Genomic DNA, 20399 nt, shown 5'->3' with positions numbered 1-20399 from the left:
TCTGTAGAACTATCTCGCCGAATACAAACACCACGCGAAAAAAAAAACGTATTTTGCTCAGGAATATTTTTCTTTAAGGTTAAAACTTTAACAAAACTTTTCTCACCAGATAACCTGTTGAGGCTTTGATAATTTAATTCAAGCGCAAATTGAAAAGGAAGGTTATGAAGGCTTCAGAATGCTAATCAGCCAAAAAATAACAGCCAAAAGTTCGAAACCAATTTTTTGGGCATATCTATTTGCTAAAAAAATTCATCGAATTTGTCGTGAAAATTTAGATTGTTTATTTTTTCCGCGGAACTGTGAAATTAATTATCATGAGTAAGCTCTGTACTTTCGCGTCGGATCGAATACCGCCGGAGTAATTTAAGTTTTTACAGTTTAAATTGCTCGATTCAAGTTGAAAAAATCTTTTCCATTCCCCCCCTTCAAATTCGCTTTTGAAAAGTCTATTTAACGTTGTCATAATGCAATGAAATTTTGCGTGGTCAACAAATCGACAATTTTGAACAGATTTGTTCTTCATACTTTACAGTGTACCATCACTCATTTAGCCGTAATAACACGTAAAACAAACAAAAAAACTCGTTATTTTGAAAGGGGGGAACTGGATAAGAGCCAAAAAATCTTATGTAAATTAAGTGGGCACATAATTTCACATTTAAATAAATTGAATATTAAATGATAAATATAAAAATACCACGATCTGAAAAGTATTTTAATTCAGCTGGAAAATTTGAAACCAAATCTCTAAAACAACAAGTCGGCCATTTCGCGCCATTTAAATCTCATTCTTGGAGAATTCATTTTGAGGTCGACTTTGAAGAAGGCTTCAAGTCAAAGAGGCGAAGCAGAGCTTCGCATCAATTGCGATACAACGCAAGCGCAGCATTGCAAGCTAGCTAATAAAACATGCGACGTAAATCACTAATAAAGCAGACAAACAAAAAAAGCTAACAAACAACATAAAGCCGACAAAAACCAAATAAAGAAGCAGACAAACAAACAAGTCAAACTTTTCTGGTAAAAAAATTTCAATTTCATACATACTGAAAAAAAATACTAAGTTTGACCGGGAGTCGAGTCCAGCTCTTAGGGTGAAAAAGCAACCGCATTACTAGACGAATTGAAAAATAACAACAGCAATTTCAACTTCTTACAGATTTCTAAGTCAAACCAACGAATTAGGAAAAATTAGCGCGATCAAGTTTTTAAGTCAAACCATAGAAATAGAAAAAAGAGCGAGGTCAAGTTTTAGACGTTCGCCGAAAACAAGCACACTAGCTAAAAAAAACGATAAATCCATCGATTCATTGTGGCTTAATTAAAAACCAATATTAAACGCTTTCTGTGCCACTTTTCCTTGAATGTAACCGTTTTTTATATTCGAAGGGTAAAATCTGTCATTTGGCTTCCTCGTTATTTTTCCTAAAGTAGCGAGATTGAACTAACTCGACACAAGTACTTGGATTCAAAAATAATTTAGTCGAAAAAATTGTGTTCAACTCAGCAACCAATTCATTGGAATATTTCAGCATAATAAGCATAATTGAAAGGTTCAATTGATCTATCAGACACTCAGCAACTAAAATAAAGTTGCAGGATATTTCACAGTAGTTAGGAGTGGCTGAAAAAGGGCACCATTGAAAAAGTCTTATATTATCCAGTACCACAAAAATTATGTCTTTTTTATCAATGAATTTCAAGTTGTGTTCGCCAGCTATGAAGTTGCTTTACATGGCACTTCTGAAATCACCATATGTTTCAAAACCTTTTCTTCGGAGAAATAGTAAGTCCTTTTTCTCATTAAAAAGCTGGAGCTAAAATCAATCCAAATGAAATAATGAAAACTAAGAATTCAAGCAGTCAAATAGATTTTCTAACTTACCATTGCAAGATGCAACATTTGGTTATTCATTTCCTTACTTTGTGGTCATTCGATTTATATCGGTTTTAAAATACTTGAACATTTATCTGTTTAATTTTTACAGTTGAGAAAGCTCCTGAATTTGAAGGAATCGATATTTCATCGGATACATGTGGTTCATTGACTTCGTTTGAAGTACCCTTTTGAGTTCTTGGCTCTAGACCGTATTGCGGAAGTTGAATAGATTATACCATTGATTAGCTTGAGACATTTACCATCCCGAGAGGCTGAAAGGTATGTATATAAATATATGCACTAGCTTCTCACTTTTGCGTATACAATCATTAGCTTTAATAATTATCGGCAAAGTCATCAACGTTGCCCGGTAATCCCGATTATCCTTTATGAATCCCCCGTAAAAGCGGGACAACTTTTTGCAACCCACTAAGCAAGGTCATCCTCCTTTTTACGAATTATCAAATGCCTTCCTTTCTTGTTCTTGAGGTTTCCGCCACTTTGCTTGTCATAGCATTCAATAGCTTACAATTTCAAGCTTCTGAACGGCTAGGCGTCGATACTCGTCGTCTCGTTGCCAAGTTCTAAAAAAAAACAAAAAAGGAATAAACCTGAACTACCTTCATGAGATAAATACAAAAAAACACTTGAAACTCAAATTTTGACAAATGGAACCTCAAATATTGATTATCGATTTCTTAATTCAAGGGTCATAATTCCTTTGACCTCAAGACCAGTTGATAAGATGCATGCATGATTTTTGTTATATAAAATGCTAGATTTTCCAGAAAAATTAAATATTGATTTTTTTTTCAACGGTCAAACTGTGTTTCCATGTTGGCCAACACACTCATTGTTTCAAAAAAACGAAATCGAAAACTTTTAAATCGTTTTAGCTTTTTTCTGATTTATTGTCAGCAAGTTGAGAGGGAGCGTTTGGTCATCCCCTTCAAGTAATTTTTATAAATAGCGTAATAAAGAAAAGCAAATACAGTTTTGTCTTTTTATTTGATTTAAATATAAATCGTCAATCAATATATTCAATCTAGGTCAACTTTTTCGCGCCTATTTTTCTTTTCCAAATCATGATTTAGGACACGCCTCTTTTGTTCGAAAATATTTGAACGCGGCGACAAAGGTTATAAATTTTCCATAAAACAAATTAAATGATTGTTTTCCGCAGACAATTCAATAAAGTAAGAAGTAGGAAACCGCATCTGGTGTTTAGGTTTTATTCTCTGTATTCGATTTGAAGCAAAGATGTTGGTGCCTCCTTTTTGAGCAAGCTTTAGGTAGATTAGAGTAATTTCCTCCATCTATTTCACACCACTCAGCTAGTTAATAATCAAGCACATTAAGCAAGTGATGCGACAGGGAGAGAGGAGAGGAGAGAGCGCCAAATAAACAGTATCTTATCCCTTCCTCATTCATTACTTCATTCCTCCATCGCCCCCTTCAATAGTCTTTTATTTGCACTCTGCTTTGTCCACCAACAGCAGGCGGCCTCACCTCCTATCTCCATTTACCCCTCACCACACCACACCACAGCACGGCACAGCACAGCACCACGACACAAAACATCAACAGCTATCCAACCCTATCCTAGCATCCAACCAATCGACCCACCTAAATATTCAAAACACATCCCTCCCAACCCATTCTGCAGTACCTTCAAACCTCTCCTAACTTTTAATTCATAGTTCATCTAAACCATCTTCCGCCCAATCTGGCGACTCCGCCTCGTTATAATTCACTCTGCAGCTTACAAGTCACTGCAGACATGCGCATATGGGGAAGGAAGGCAAACCCACATTCTAACTTCTTCATTCTTTTAATACTTTACCCGAACTCAAATACTCATCAGTATTCATCAAGTGACCTGAATTGTCTGGAGAAAAAGACACGCCTAGGTAGAAAAATAACAACAACTCTGGCCTGGTAAGTTTGATCACATATTTGTGGCGTGTGACGCAGTCATGTCAATTAGGCATGTCGGATTTCAAATTCAATAAACCTTTGAATAGATCTAGGCGCGGAATACTTTTTCAACAATGGCCACATTATGAAATCTATATCTTCTCCGATAGCCCTTAACACCTTTTCAAGATGTCTCAACAAGCAACTCACTCTAGTTCTCAACAATAAAATCCACTAAAAGAGGCTGGCTAATAGAAAAAGATGCAAGACACTGGAGAAGAAAAGGACGGAGTCTGATAATTGAATTTTCTTTCATTTTTCTTTCTATTTTTGCGAATATGGGCCGAAATTTCTTTCAAATTGGGTCCGATTAGACGGCAAAAACTACCCATTGATACTTTAACCGCATCATCAACTTATAATTCGAGCAAATAAAAAACATCATGTTTAATACCTAGTGTAAATATAGTCAATAACTGTGTATTATGCAATTTTTAAACAATTTTCCTTTCCATCTGACAAAATTTATATCCGTTGAATTATATTAATTTACATTATTTGGTGGTTGATAATAACATATTGGGGATATTCATTTGAGTCATTAATATTGGCGCTTAGTTTGAGATAAGACCCAGACTGATTAAAAGGATGGTTGAAAGCAATTTACAAAATTCTCTCCAAAATCAGCTCTTCAAATGTTCAAAAACAGACCGCTTTGAACTTCGTATCAATATTTGAGCCTAATATTCATTTAAAAAGACCAATTTGGCCGGCCTCGCATAACTTTTGTAAAAAATTATCGATGGAGCACTTTAACTGTTGAAATATTGTTGTGATCATATGAAAAAAAAATTGAACCCATAGAAGAGAATGAGATTTTTTTTGAAAATTATCCCCCCGCACGCTAAAAAAAAAGTAGAAAAAAGATCTTAACAATATTTGGCAACGCATTGAGTAGACAAAATAGCCTGCTACAGTTTAATTTGGAACAATTTCTAAGACGGACTAAATCTCCGATTATCGAGCATTAATGATCTCGAATTAGCCAATTAGGATGATGACAAATAATCACAGGAAAAACAATTTTTTAAACTTGAGCTCAGGGTAACATTGCCTTTCGCTCAGGGTAACAAGCGAAGGGTAAGATTGCCTTAAGGTAAAAAAAATAAATATCAAAAATTGGTAGCTAAAAAGTCGAATGGTCTGGAGGAAGAAAAACCACACCGACCACAAATATTCCGTCACTTTCTTCGAAAGTCGGAACAGTAACATCTGAAGATTATGTAACAAAAAACAAAAGAAAACTAAAAAAAAAACAGTTAACATATTGAACTCGTCTCAGTCGTGATTCGGAAATATGCTTCAAAAAATCAGTGTCGGAAGAATTTTGTCTGAAACTTAAGCTTTTCAGAATCATTAATCGCAAGGGCGAGGGAATGGAGAAAAAGAATCGACGCCCTAATTTCATTATTTTCACACAAAAGCGAAGCTGCGCTTCGCAAACAATTGCGAAAACACGACTAAAAAGCAGCTTTATCAGGCGAAATAAGAAAAGTAGAAATAAGCCTCGAATTAGCGAAAACTCGTCTACGTGTAGGATTCGAATCTGCGACCTACTGTAATCAAGAAATTTTGAGTCTCACGCACTATCCACTCAGCCACGCAATCTTAACAATCGACAAACACTAGACACAATAAAAGCAGCTATATTAAATTGCCAATGCCATTCAGCAAAAGTGGTACCAAATACAAATAGACTCAATTTATTAAATGATAATTTGGAATATAACTAACTGAAGGCATCCACATTAAGTTTGCATGTAACAAATCGCAAGGCATAAAGCTACATTATGAACAAACTACGCATTTCAAAATTTGTGAGATATATTGAGTTACAAAGTTTCAGAAATCGAGTTTCTATTTTTGTGATGTTCTTTGAAACAAATCACTTTTGTCGGTTCATTTGATGAATTAAAAATACATTGTGTTAATTTATTACTACTCGAATGTCAAAGCGGATGCAATGAACAACCTGTAAAGGTGCGTTAAAAGTGGCACCAAAATTTACGACTTAGGTTGGAAAAAAGAATGTTAGTACGAATACACTCGCTTCGCAAGTGTAAATATCATTTAAGCCAGTATTTAAATGTATGTCCCGCTTCTAAAACTGATCGAAGGTAGAATCGTTAACCAATCTTTTGCAAATGAACATGCAGTGATAATGTGTTAAGCTATCAGCAACTCATGTTATTGCAGCCACTAAAAATTGGCCACCGTAAATTAGACACCAAAAATCATTCTCAGAAATGATTGAGAAAAAAAGATTATGCGCTCCATTGTTTTCTTCGAAAGGTATTCATACAAAATAATTTAAAATTTAGTTAAGTCTAAACTTAGTAAAATTTTAATCCTTTAAACGACTTCTGGGTATTTTTACATAATTTACTTTTGATTTTTTCCCATGACAACGAAAAATATATTAACACCGAAGCAAAGCTAAACTTCGAAGACACAAACGACAGAAACGAATTTCAGACATTGAAATAAAGCCAACAGGCAGTAGGAAAAGTGTCAATGAATTAGTTTTTACTGAATTTTGATTTCGAGGTTTACAGAAAAACAAATCGCTAAAAAATCTCTTTCATGTCTAACTCTTTAGGCAAAAAACTAACCCACTTTGAAAAATTTGATCAAAAAATATATTGAACTGTGCGATATAAAAAATACAATCAGGCTTTCCATTTAAAATACATCAAGCAGCTGATCTGTCTGTTTGATTTTCCAAAAGAAATGGGTAATTGAAAGAATTAGGCGGTAAACGAAAAATTGTTTCACAACTTTCTTGCCCTCAAATCTAACTAAAATAAGACTAACTACTGTATAAAATAGTGATTAAATATTCGTCTAATAGTGAATAAAACATTATACTTTGTTTGCTTTCAGTAGCGGATTTAGGAGGGATTCGACCACCTGACACCCGAAGGGCCCCCTTTGTTCAATTTTGAAATATTTATTTGAGGCTAACTGACCTGAAAATTTTTCGAAAGGCGCATTTGGCGCAAATCTATACTAATTTTTAGAGGGGGGAGCGCGCGCCGAAAAAACGCAATTTTTTGGTCGAAATTTATCAAAAAGTGCCCCAAAACGCTTTTTTTGGCAGCGCAGAAAATTTGGTCAAATTATTGTCTTTATAGTGGTTTGGGAGAGCTCCGAAAATCAATTTGGCCGACCTAAAAAAAACGTTTCATAACTTTTCCGACCACTTAAGCCGGCCAACAACTTAAACCATTTCAAACAGTTCTAAGCCCACTTTTACCAGTCCGAATTGGAATCATTATATCAAAAATCTGTCATTAAGACAAAACTAAAGGTAAATGCTTCGAGCTTTTGGATGCCTATTCACTGCCTGGGGCTGACATTACACACTCTTACATCGACTAACTTGATTTGTAACTAGGCAAGTTAGCTTCAAAATTTAAAAAAATATATTTCAGCTTCAAGTAACAATTTTTTATGCATCTTAGCTTTACATCTCTAAGAATTAAGAAAAAAATTGGTACCTACAAGCTGAATTGTAATATCATCAATGTGTTCATTTTTTTCACAAAAGCAACTAGGAGACCAGCTAAAGCTGGAGGTACCTGTTTGATAATTTTTGAGTTTGTTGTACTAATCCGGGAAATGGGTAATTTCAAAAACTAAAAAATTGAAGCTAACCCAAAACCTTTCTCTAATGAAATACGAGTGAAATTTTTTGAGAATTTAAAATTTTCCCAGAGGCAGCATTTTTGTTCAAATTTCCCGCTTGTTGAAAGAAGTTTGGGACTACCCGTTTATGCAGGGGCGCTTCGCACAGCCTGTTCTTTCTATTGGAACCAAAACCAAATTCTGAGATTTGGGAAGGTAATTTTCGCAAAATGAAAAAATTCAAAAATCAGGGTCAAATAATCACCCCACTTCGAAGGCTGTAGAAAGGGAAGTATAAAAAAAGAGACAAGGGGAATATGCAGGCACACAGGAGACTGGGCGATCTTTCCGATGATACCACTTTCTAAAAAATCGGTAAAGTAGTTTTTGAAAAACTAAATTTTCCAAAGCTTCTCAAAAATAATTAAACCCATATTCATGCGCTTTCATAATACCTGTTTTTATCAAACAGGAATAATTGTACACTTGCTTATTAACTAATTAGTGAATCATTCTGACATGTCTCCGCTTCCATGATAAAAATTTACAAGCACCACTTTTTCATTAAGCGACGTGTTTTTTCTAAATGACCGAATTTAAGTGTCATCTCTTTGAAGCTAAATATACAAAGCCAGATTGAAAATTTTACTTCATACTCTTTTCCAGGCTAAAACAGCACAGCAAAGCGTGTAGTTTTTTCTCAGCAGTACGATCAATATAAAAACTATTTTAAAATTCTTACTATCAAATACAACTGGCATTTTTTGTTCAAGATAGCACGCAATTTTGAAAAAAAAACAGACCGTTCGGGAGTCACTGGTCTGTGAAATTCAGTTCAACTTTTCAACTTGGAGAAAACCTGAATTTCAAAAGGAACCTTACTTCGCCATTACTTAAAAAAACGCACTTTAATCTTCTTTCTGTTTCTTACGGCTGAGTTGTCATAAGCACCGTGGAAATCATCCTCTCACTTAGAGAGTAAAGTCAATCGCTTTTGTTGTTTTGAAAGAAAACAGTTGCTTTATCAGAATTGTTACCCGTACCCCAGGTTCACATAAAAAGTGATAAAAATAGCCTTTATTCCCAACAAGAAAATCGAGCCAAGTACAATCGTAACACTAATTTAAATATCGGAACATGTGCCGCTTTAATCTGGTCCATCATAAATTAGGCGAAATAATTATTGTTATCGCACTGACGAGCCCTAATCATGAAAAACAGGAAAACTATTTTGAAAAGTGAAATTAGTTGTGAAAGCAAACACGAGCACCACCGCCCAACGCAACTTCGTTGTGGTGTCAAACAAAACCCGTAAAATACCATTCAACGCTCACATTTTTTGATAGATAATGAAAAACTGCTGTGTTTATGATTTGAATTCGTCTGAAGCTCAATTAGGGAGCCCTGATTTTGGGGCAAATATTTATTATTTTCACTATTCCATTTTAGCACTAGCTTCCTTCCGTGCGTCTAGTGAAAACCAATATTTGTTTCAGAATGCCATTTCTATTCGCCAATTTTCCCCCGCGCGCTATCTCAAGTCGGTGTAAGGTTATCTACACAAGCTATTTTTGCGCCTCATCTGAGACTGAGAAAGAAAGAAAGACAGATTTATTTATGTTTAATGTACATAGGTATTCAGTTTCATTATCAACAAACAATATTGGAAAATAAAATTGTTAGCTTCCTTAAAACTCCATTATGTCAACAGATATTGAAATATTTGAAACATTTCTTCCAGTCTGTAATTTTTTAATTTCAAGATGTTTACACATATTTCCTTTAATACAAAAACTTTAATTGATTTGTACGAAAAATAATGTTAAATACTTGTTATTATTCTTATTTATTAGCAATCGTTTTTAATGGCAGTATATTCCAATCGGGTGACTAATTAGATAAAATTTTCCTTTATTATTTATGGAAAAATTATGGAGCAAAGTCGACCCAGCGTGCAAATTTTCAATTTAAGGTCCACCAAAATTGAACGCTGTATTCGCCCCCCACTGCAGAGACAGTATATTCCAGATCAGACAAAAATTTGGGAAAAACGGTGGGAAATAATTTTTTTTTCTAATTCAAGCCGTCTGAAAAAATTAGAACAGAACAACTGCCGGCACAACCCAGAATATAAGTCCTAAAAAAAACAGCCAGAGAATTAGAGAAATATAACATGTATTAAAAACTGAATAGTTGACTGCACAAACACTAATCAACACTATGACATCAGAACTAGAAAGTACAGAGCGAGGTTGTTTTTGCTATTTAAACGCCACCGGACAAACAGGGTCAACAACAGACGTTTGAATAAAGCAACAAATACAATGACCTGGTCCCTGCTAATGCATTTTAATCTACGATTAGTTCTGTCCACGTGCTTATGATGTTTCTAAATGAACTGTTTGCTGTTATAATCTCAATAGTAACTTCATAAACTCTTTATAACTCACCCGGACGGACGGGCGGACGGGACTGAGATGGTAGATTTAATTTAGGGTCTCCCAGATTTTCGGTCTATATTGTCTGTAGGTTTATTGTTTACGACCATCCCTAGCCATCCGTTATTCATTTGAGTAGCCGCCGGCTGCAGCTTTTTACACTGATCTGTGGCAGTTATTGTAAATAAAAACAACCAACTGAACAGAACATAACAGCACTAGTTGCCAGAGCAGCTCTGGCCGCCTGGCGGCTCCGCTCTATCTTTCTTTACAAATATGCCCACCACGCATAAATACACACCTATTCATTGCCACACAAATAAAACAAAAAATTCGACCAAGGGAGTGAAGTAATAGTACCCAACCAGCCAACAAAACAACAGTCTAATTTTTAATCTAATCTAACTCTAGCCGTGGCATCAGTGGTATCGCATCAGTGCGTTAACCAGTTCTAGTTAGTACTACTTAAGGTAAGCCATTTATAATAATCCCCCTTTTTAATCTATTGCAGAGAACTAAGTAGTCAAAAGGAAGAAAGGGAGGAAAGAAGTGGGAACAATTGCAGCACTACTTCTAGTGGGAGCATACACCAACACACACCAATACCAATACCAACATCAACTGCAACTCCTATATACTCCTGGGACTCTAATTCTCCATTTGCCAGGGAACCCGGGAGAACACTTCCAGAAACCGATTCCGACTCGACAAGTACAATTAGAAGTCAGGAAGCAGACACTGCTACCACCAAGAAGAACCGTATTCAAAGCATAAAACAGCAGACGCCAACGTTCACTCACTTCCGTGCATTTTCTCAACCATCTCCGAGAATCACTTCGGTCTCACACAAACCGAAACCTGAACCTCGAAAACGAAACTTAAGCACATGTCTCGACTCTAACTTGCTGCAGATTCCCCCCGTTAGCCATCTCAAATCACAATCATTGCCACGCGGTTATGAAAACTCATCTGAAAATTCAGAAACTGGAAATAATTTAGATTTCATCGCTGGGAAAACAGTATCGAACCCTGCTTTGGGCGAAGGCACAGTAGCTCCCATTTTAATCGAAAACAAAACCAGTTTAAATTCCCAATTAATTTCTCCAGGTTGTGCGACAAGCAACTCAAGTAGTTACAGTACAATTCCACTACAAAGGAAAGGCGACAATCGTAATCCAGTATCTGGTTTTAAATTGGAATGGGAGCAATCTCCGAGCGAAAACAGGCGTCGAGATTTCATTCCATTATCTCTTGGTAACAGTCCTGATAGTTTCAGGCACAGATCAGTCCAAAGCGATCAAAATTCACACCAGACTCCAAGTGGACAAAATACACTGAAAGAGCTATCTTCGCCAGTAGTTAATAATACATCGTCCAACTATTATTCAGAGTCTACTTTGGAAAAAGAGGGGAGAGGCAAAATCAGTTACACCTATTCTCCCGCCGCCGGAGACAAAGGAGCCGATATTTACAATAGAACTTCCGCAAACTGTTCCATTTCACCAGTCATAAACAACGCCAGCACTGATGATAAAGAGCACGAAAACAACAACCACGACCAAGATAATGGCATCAACAACAGTGGTAAGAACAGCACATTGGAGCTGGGAAGTATTACCAACCAGATCAACGATATTATAGACAGTCTAACCCAAAATTACACAACTAGTAATAGCATTACTATCAAGTCTAATACAGCGTCCTTCATACTAAATAACTCTTCAAGCGAACAACCTAGTCCCATTGTATCGCAATGCGAAGTTAACCCAAAGTTCGTATCTCTCAAAAACTTAACCTCCTCCAAAACCAACTCTACATCATCTTCAAGTAACAACATAGATTTACTTGATAACTACACAACATCAAAAATGAATGTTTCCAGTTTTCAAAGGCAGAACCAATTGCATATAGATAACAACAACAGCCGGCCAACTTCGAGGGAAATTTCTCCTAGGCGAAGCCCCTTGCCACCTCCTAAGGTAATGTGCTCCACCAACCCACTGTCAATAAACCTGCACCATACCCAAGAGCAAAATTACCATTTGAACACTCAGCCAACACAACAAAACTACAACTTGAACTCGCAGCCACTCGAATCAAGTTACCAGATGCATACCCAGGCGACGACACACCAGAACAGTTTCAGTCTTGCCAGCAGCGGGTATCACTCGGGCAAAGCTGAGCACTCACCGAGCTCAGCGCAAGACGACAGCAGCTTAGCCACTCATCGGGAATACGATGACACGTCGCTTAATTTTTGGTCACGCCCCAGTGGAGGTAAAACGCCCAGCGCCTCAAACACTATCGATTCGTCTTCAAACGGTAGTGGTAACATGGAAAACGCGATGGATTTTAGCGGGAACGAAGGCAACTTTGGGGAGCTGATGAGCGAGGTGAATAGGGGGAGGGGTAATTTGGATAATTTCGGGGTGGGAAGTGGTACGAATATTAATGACGACGACAACAACAGCAGCGGCAGCAAAGACACCACTTTATCTCACAATACCATAAGCTCAACGACGAACAAACAGTGCTGCAAACAGACAGTAGAAAATGTAAGTTGACAGCAATTATAAGATTTAGGCAAAAAAAATTGGGAAACTCCTCGAATTATTGTTTTTTTTAAAGAAAATTTTGCCGAATTACGCATAACTTACACGTTGGAACATTTCCTCAAATTTAGAGGACCATGGGATCCAATAAGAATCTAAATCACAATTAAAAGGATTTATTTGACACCACACTTGAATAACCGTCGAGGTTTCCTTGAGGTAGGCAAAACTGGGACAAAAAAAAACACCCTACGCCATGGTTCCTTCCCACCCCTGGTGTTCGGAGCAAAAAAAGATTTGATGTTTATGGCTTTCAGTTCTGTTTTTAGTTTTATGGCATGAAAACCGGCTGAGATATGATTTATATTGAGTTATACGATTAATTTTCCGTTTATTATCTATATATGCAAATTCAGACTCTGGTCAAAGAAGCGGCGTTACGCCATATTTATTTATCGATTGACATTTTACACCTGCTAACTATCAACAAAAAAGTGATCACACAGGATTAAAGGCCGCACACAATACACACTATTGCATACCGAATAGTATAATACCATTTTAGATTCTGAGCATCAGCAGTCTTTTAGAAGACATAGAGTCCGAATTACATCGCATTTTACACGAGGCTAAGCCACACAGCATACACAAGAGCGAGTTGTCGGATCGAATACACAATGTCACCGGCTCTCAATGCAGCAGCGGAGGAGGAACTTTAAGACGCAAGTGGGAACGAAGTGTATTCCGCACGGACAAAAACAACTTCAACAGCAGAAGTGTATCTGCCTCTGACGTCACAAATTCTACCATACGACGACCAGCAGCGGATATTTTTGACGACGACTATGTTCCGTTCGACTTCCAACTGTTAGATGTAGCGGAAAAGATCAAAGAGGTGAACAACTTGGCCAAAGGGGTAAACTTGTCTGAAAACATTTCCGACCGCATTGCCAACATCAACAGCAGGTGGCGAGATATTCGTTCCGACATGCAGGGCTACATGATCAAGGCAAGTGCACGAGAGTTTCAATCTTAACGGATATTTATTTTTCTGTCGCTTCAAAAAGTAACATTTGAATTACCTCGAGAAATACATGCTTTCTTTCTCGCTTTTTTTATTTACAACGGAAAGAGCAAGTTTCTAAGAACTAAATATCCATTGTATAACATTCATAGAGAGCTTTCAAAATTGACACACTTTTGTAATAAGTAGCTAGAACTTGTTCTTATAAAAATTATTTTGTTTCAAGTAAGTTATTAATTCAGGAGAAGGACCTGGACCTTAGCTATACCATGAGTGCTCCCTGGAAACGAAAAGTAGCATCAAATGGAGTGCCCTATTTTTTGGACACCTCGGCCAACAAAACCCAGTGGGACCACCCGCTATTCCTCATGCACCTTCGAAACGTCGAGGAAAAGACACGCGAAGTGCAGTTGTCAGCTTACAAAATAGCTCTCAAATGCAGGGCGACACAAAAATTCTTTATATTATCCCATCTCAAAGCTGAAGATATTCTTGAAATATGTATGGATTATGCAACAACGGCTGTCATTACTGTAAGCCACCTCGAGAAAATTCTAAAACGGATTTACAGCGAGTTTGTCAAGGCCTCAAAACGACCTCTGGTTTCTGATCTCCTCATGAATTGGATTATCAGAATGTATGATCCCAGGAGGTCGGGTTCGCTTCGCTTCGACTCTCTACTCACTGCCTTGATACTCATGAGCAACTCAACTCCCTCCGAAAAATTCTACTATTTGTTTAAATTAGTGGCCGATGAACATATGATTCTGGATCAGTCAAGGTTATCCATTCTTCTATACGACATAATTCAGGTAAAATAAAGATTCAATCTTCAATCGTAAATTCAGTCAGAGAAAACATGGTTTTTGTGAAACAAGACCACTAGCATCTATCTTATACGCAAGGTAGCAAGCTATAGAGGTATGAAAAGGTCAGCATCCTCAGATCCTTCCCGCTTTGAAATGCAACTGAAGGTCATGTAACAATTAGCGTAAATAACAATTTTGCCAACAACTCATTAGTTATAACAAAATCCGTCAGCCCAATAAAAGCCAAAATTTTTTCGGGTTTTTTAAAACATTGAGTATATTAAATAGAAACGTCGAGATATGAAAATTTTGTGTCTACAGGTACCTCTGAGTTTCATTACCCCTCCCGATTCTCCAACGGATTCCCAGGCATCTGGAGACTCTTCCGCCAGCAGTATCCGATGTTCCAGGTCCTCTTCCGATTTCATGAACAGTACCACCTTCAACATCGAGGGTGCAGTCCAGTCGTGTCTCTCATTTAAACCCAAAGCGACGCCAGAAGAACTTTGTCGCGGCATGGTTACGATAGATTTACGAAACTGGATGAGTTGGGTGAATGAGGAACCCCAATGTCTCGTTTGGGCATCACTCATTCACCGAATCACCATGTCGGAGGAAACGGTGCATAAACACAAATGCTCCGTATGTGCTACGTACCCCATAAAAGGGTTCAGATACCGCTGCATGAAATGCTTCAATTTCAACTTGTGCCAAAACTGTTTCTTCATGGGATTAAATTACCAATTTCATAAACCAACACACCCAATTCAAGAGTACTGCACTTCTCAAACATCTAGCGAAGGGGTGCGGGTGATGCTTACAGTTCTCAAAAATAGGTTCATTCCTTCGAAATACCAATTGGCCTACCTTCCTACAGCTAACAGTAACTTGAGCACCAACTGCGATTTGAGGTCTTCTTCGTATTATGAAATGTCCAAAGCACCACGAGATGAAAGCGCAGTTAACGAACGCAAAAACAGTTCAAAAACTGACAAATACGATGATAATCAACTCTTGTGCTTGTCTACAAACTCATTTCGGCCCATCAGAGCAAAAAGCGTCGACGATTTAGACCGACGAAACTCTTTGAACTCTTCAAAACAGGGAAGAATTAGTAGTCTTACAGCCTACGATCAAAACGTGATGCAATCATCATCTCCAAGCTCAATTCTGAGCAACAAACTTCCACGAAACAATTCCGTACTATCATCGTCTCAAGCTAACAATGCATATACGTTGAGAAAACAGGCGTCAAAGAATGTGCAATTTATTCAGACACCGGTCAACGGGAGAAAACTGTCTGAAAACAGCGGGCAAACCAATCAACAGCAACAACAGCAGCAGCAACAACAACAACATCATCAACAGCAGCAGCAGCTACAACAGCAGAATGCAAATCATGTTTCTTTTCACCTGTTGACCAGGTCGAATGACTCGCTGTGCGACCAAGTGAGTGGATCTGTTCACATGGGGGTGCCCCCTAGACATAACTCTGCCACGCCTTCTCTCTGCAGATCATCTTCCACTTTTCGTGGAAATGGCAAAAACTAAATAGCAATATATCATTGAGGAATTGAACTTTAAATTTACACGAATATATTTTATGAATACCTCCGTTCAGTTACAAATTCAAGTTCAGCATAGAAAAAATAAAAAAAAAGTCAGCGGAAAGTGAGCAAAATTCAAAATACAGACAGTACCATTGGAAAGCTATATTCAAACAGTTAATGAATTCAAATGGAACCGAGAGCACCCATACCTGAGCAAAAGGCACAGGGCGTTTATCCCTTAATTTATCGTAAAAATTGTTTTCTTGTTTTTAAATTGTAATATTAAAAGATAGCAGACATAATTTTCTAGATGCACGGCTGTGAAATGAGCGAAATCTCCCGTATTGTTGCGTGACGGTAACAATTGAGAGGGGATCCCATTTTTGAAGAGATCGACACCATACGAAAAAGCCTAAACACCTAATTGGTATAAAGATGCCCTTCAAAGCCATTATTTTCAAAATATCGCCTGCTGTGCAAAAGTTTGGACTAGATACGGTTTTTAACCTTTACCACAGAAATATTACGATAATCTGAGCTCACTAAATTGATATAATGCTCAAAAAATCAAAAAATGAATCGGAGTAAAATTATGTAAATTCGAATGAAACGTCTTTTAAAGTACTTCACTAGTTCGATATTTAGATGGCTCCACCTACCTTCTTCGAAAAAACACATTAGCGAAACACCATTGCAACAGACATTAGATACTATAATCACGATGCCATTACGCTATGCCTGGAATCTTATGCCAAGCAAAAAAAAACAAGAAAAAGTTACAAAAAAGACTAGAATAAATTTTTAGGTCAAAACCAAACCTGCTTCTACGCAGTATCTAGTAGGCAACTTAACAATTTAAAAATCACATATCATTTTATTATTTCAATTCAAACAATCGCAAGACTTACTTACTCGAGATTTTAACACAGAGCAGAATCGATGCTTCGCAGCACTTGCCATACAACAAAAACATATCATGGCAAGCTGGAACACCAAAGAGACGAAATACTACACGTCGAAAAAAAAATTGAAGGAAAAAATTTAGAAAAATTAAATCAACTAAAAACTAGCGGTTTCTCTTGATTTGCATCAAATGAGTTTTAATGAAAGGAAAATATCGAAAAAAAAATTTACAGCGCTGAATAAGACTTAAAAAAATTGTTAACACATAGGCGAAGCAGAGCTTCGCACCACTTGCGATGCAACACAAAGATAGTATGACAGAATAGCAGTAAAAAAATGAGAGAAAAAAAACTAAGTCGAAAAAAATTCAAAAATGCCAAGAGAAGCTACATCAACCAAAAATTTTTATATAATTATCTTGAAAAACCTGACAAATGGACTATTGTAAAACATGACAAATGGACAATTGAAAATAACATTTCTATCGCGAAACGAAGCGTTACAACAGCCCAAGCTCATGAAAAAACTTGAAAACTTTCAAAAAGCTTAATTTACCTCCTCTAGAGACACATGCATAAAGTTGTTTCGCTCATCGAACGATGCAATATGATGCCACAAAACCGACTAGGTATAAAATCGAAAACAAATACGCCGACTAAACAAAAAACCGAGAAAAAACAAAGAAACTATACCGAACAATAGTTGGTAAATCTGAAAACAAAATCAAAAAAATTTTGACACAAAAGCGAAGCTGCGCTTCGCAAGCATTAACCAGAAAACGACAAAAAAGCAGCCATAAAAACTGAACTAAAAAAGTTGAAATAAGCCTCGAATAAGTAAAAATTTGCTACGTATCAGATTCAAAACTATGACCTTGAGATCTGGAGACTCACGGCCTGTCCTTACGGCTACGGACATTTAACTATCGCGAAACACTAAAAATAAATCGTCTTAAATAAAGCAGCTATATATACAAAGAAATTGCCAAAGTGAAACCAAACACAAATAGATACAATTTTGCCTGTAATAATTTGGAGTTTAACAAACTTAAGGCCTCCAAACACAGTTTGCATGCAATAAATTGGAATTCATAAAGCCAAACTATGTATAAGTTATGCATTTCACAAAAATTACGAGATATACTGAGTTGGTAAATTTCTGAAACCGAGTTTTTATTATTGTACTGATATTAGAAGCAAACAGCTTTTTTTCGGTTCACCTGATGAATTAAAAAGGCATCAACTGTGCCAACTTAGTACAAACCGAAAGTCAAAGCACATTTTATCAAACAGCCCTTAAGATGCCACCAAAAGTTTTATCAAAATTTGCTAGTTAGCTTGGAAAACAAAAAGATGCTCTCTAAAGCTCACTAATGTACATGGAACTGGTATTTAAAAAGCAAACATGCTCAGAACAAGTCCGTGGTATGCCAATTTACCAAAGTGTTTGCAGATTTAAGAAAAAAAAACTAAAATTCATGGAAAAACTTGCAATTCATTAACCTCCCCCAGTGGGCTTTAGAAATCGCATTCAGTGTTAAAAGAAAGCTTAACAACTACAAAGAGTCCGAGCTACTGGAAACAAACTGACAAACAAAAACAAACAGACACAATGATCCGAAAAAGCAGAAAACTTCTAGTTTGAAAAAAAAAACAGATCACGAACAGTTTCGAAATACAAAATTTTGTCGTCTCAAGCAGGTGTTTTACCTCTATACCAGCTGAATGGTCAATTAATTTTGAATTTATTATCAAAGCGAGATCAGGGTTGGCAAATAAAAAACGTGTTTCAAACAAGATTTATAACAGACTTAAGACATGTTTTAAACAAAATAAAAAACATGTGTTTTATTTGACCTGTATTTTAGCGTTTGCGTTTATTTACAATTGACAAACATTGTCTGGAACAGTTGCGCATTGATTGCCTGGTTTTCATAGCAAGTATTAACACATCTGAACGTAAAAGAGATGCTATTTGGGACTATTTCGACACCTTACCTAATGGAAGAGCTAAATGCGAGGACTGCCTTCTTGATATTTTTCCGCTGGCGTATGAAAAATCACCATCGTGAACATAGTTTGAGACCGCAACTAAATTTTGGATAGTGGTATACGAGTAACGACACTACCTTATGTTACCACGGCTCAAAAACGAAAATACGACAAGGCTGCAGCAAAGTTTTTCTATTCCTGCAACATTGCGTTTAGAGCCACGGAATCTCGTCATTTCAAGGTAAAATTACTATTATTTTCAGCTTGCAAAAAAATTGGAAAAGGTACTAGTAATAAAAATATACATTTTTCAGCATATAGTAGAGCTGCCGCACCCTGGATACACACCCCCTTCACGAAAAACCGTCGGGGTTGAACTTATGGATAATGTTTCGCAGCACTCACCTGCCTACCTAGCAGAAGTCAATCGGTCGATTAAAGCACCGCTACCAAGCGAAGCTCGATGGAACATCTGTGTTTCAACGCTGAAATGGTCAGTGTTTTTCAAGGAAAAATAAACGAGGTTCGAAACTCTTCAAACTTGGCATGAGAGCTAGGTACATGAATCCTAGCTTCGACACCAAGTTTCAAAAAAGCGGTGACAAAAAATTTTCTCCGTTTTTTTAAACAAAATGGCATGGAAGCTAGGATAAACATATGCAATTTACTGACTAAGTTTGGATGGAATCGGATGATTCTTCGGATTTTTAGGTCGAAATATCAAAAGTCTGTTTTCAAAACATCTAATCTTTATCAGAGCTAGCTTTCGGCTTTCCAAAGAGAAAAATATTAAAGCGACCAAAATTAAAACAACCCTGAAAAACTACCAAAAACATTCTTTGGTTGTCTTCAGATTTTTAGATCGAAATAACAGATAATAGTTTTTGTTTTAGGTACGCAACTAACTGACAACGCCTGAAAGGAGTCATTGACACACATACAGCAGATTTTGTGAATGGGAATGGTGGTGACGTCGCGAAAATTGCGTGACGCGTTTATGTTTTTTGGAGTGAGCAAGGAAGACGCAATTTCCTGTCTTGCACTAAACGCGTCGGCCTTAGACAAGCTGCCACCGAGAGAGCTGCATGGCAGCAGTATTAAGTCCGGTTTGCTGGCATTCATAGGCGAAACTCGCGAAAAGTTTGGAGATGAGTTTTCGAGGCCAGTGAATTACAAGCCGAACAGTTTTATTAAGTCAAATTTGTTCTAGAGTTCGTTCTGGGAAACCTTGCACCCAGCTCAGCCGGTATCGAACGCGCGTTCAGCGAAATGTGACTTGTGGTAAAGGAGGTGAGAAACAAACTAGGCAGCAGGAAAATGGAAAGATGGCATGTTGTATGCGCTGCCTCGATAAATAAAACTTTTTCACACAGATGCGAAGCTGAGCTTCGCACCACTTGCGATACAAAGCAACAAAGTTTGAGAACGCAACTAAATTTTGGATAATGGTATACGAGTAACGACACAACTATTTTACCTTATGTTACCACGGCTCAAAAACAAAAGTACGACAATGCTGCAGCAAAGTTTTTCTATTTCTGCAACATTGCGTTTAGAGCCACGGAATCTCCTAATTTCAAGGTAAAATTACTATCATTTTCAGCTTGCAAAAAAATAGAAAAGGTACTAGTAATAAAAATAAACAT

At 37.0% G+C, this 20399-nt stretch overlaps 2 protein-coding genes across 3 annotated transcripts in view; one reads left to right on the top strand and one right to left on the bottom strand.

The window, feature by feature from the left end:
* LOC134843623 (patatin-like phospholipase domain-containing protein 4) overlaps positions 1 to 20399 on the bottom strand; it is a 206128-nt gene that overhangs the window by 105954 nt on the left and 79775 nt on the right. The gene's annotated exons all lie outside the window — the stretch shown is intronic.
* LOC134843935 (dystrophin-like) lies at positions 1915 to 15915 on the top strand. Its single transcript, XM_063860288.1, has 5 exons — positions 1915 to 2161; positions 10436 to 12479; positions 13042 to 13485; positions 13743 to 14312; positions 14631 to 15915. The coding sequence occupies exons 2-5, from the start codon at positions 11793 to 11795 to the stop codon at positions 15858 to 15860; spliced, it is 2931 nt and encodes a 976-aa protein (XP_063716358.1). The 5' UTR covers positions 1915 to 2161; positions 10436 to 11792; the 3' UTR covers positions 15861 to 15915.

The sequence above is a fragment of the Symsagittifera roscoffensis genome, chromosome 4 (assembly GCF_963678635.1).
Source record: "Symsagittifera roscoffensis chromosome 4, txSymRosc1.1, whole genome shotgun sequence".
Taxonomy (NCBI): Eukaryota; Metazoa; Xenacoelomorpha; order Acoela; family Convolutidae; genus Symsagittifera; species Symsagittifera roscoffensis.
Note: the sequence above shows the minus strand (reverse complement) of the source record. Positions and strands in the feature narration are given on the sequence as shown.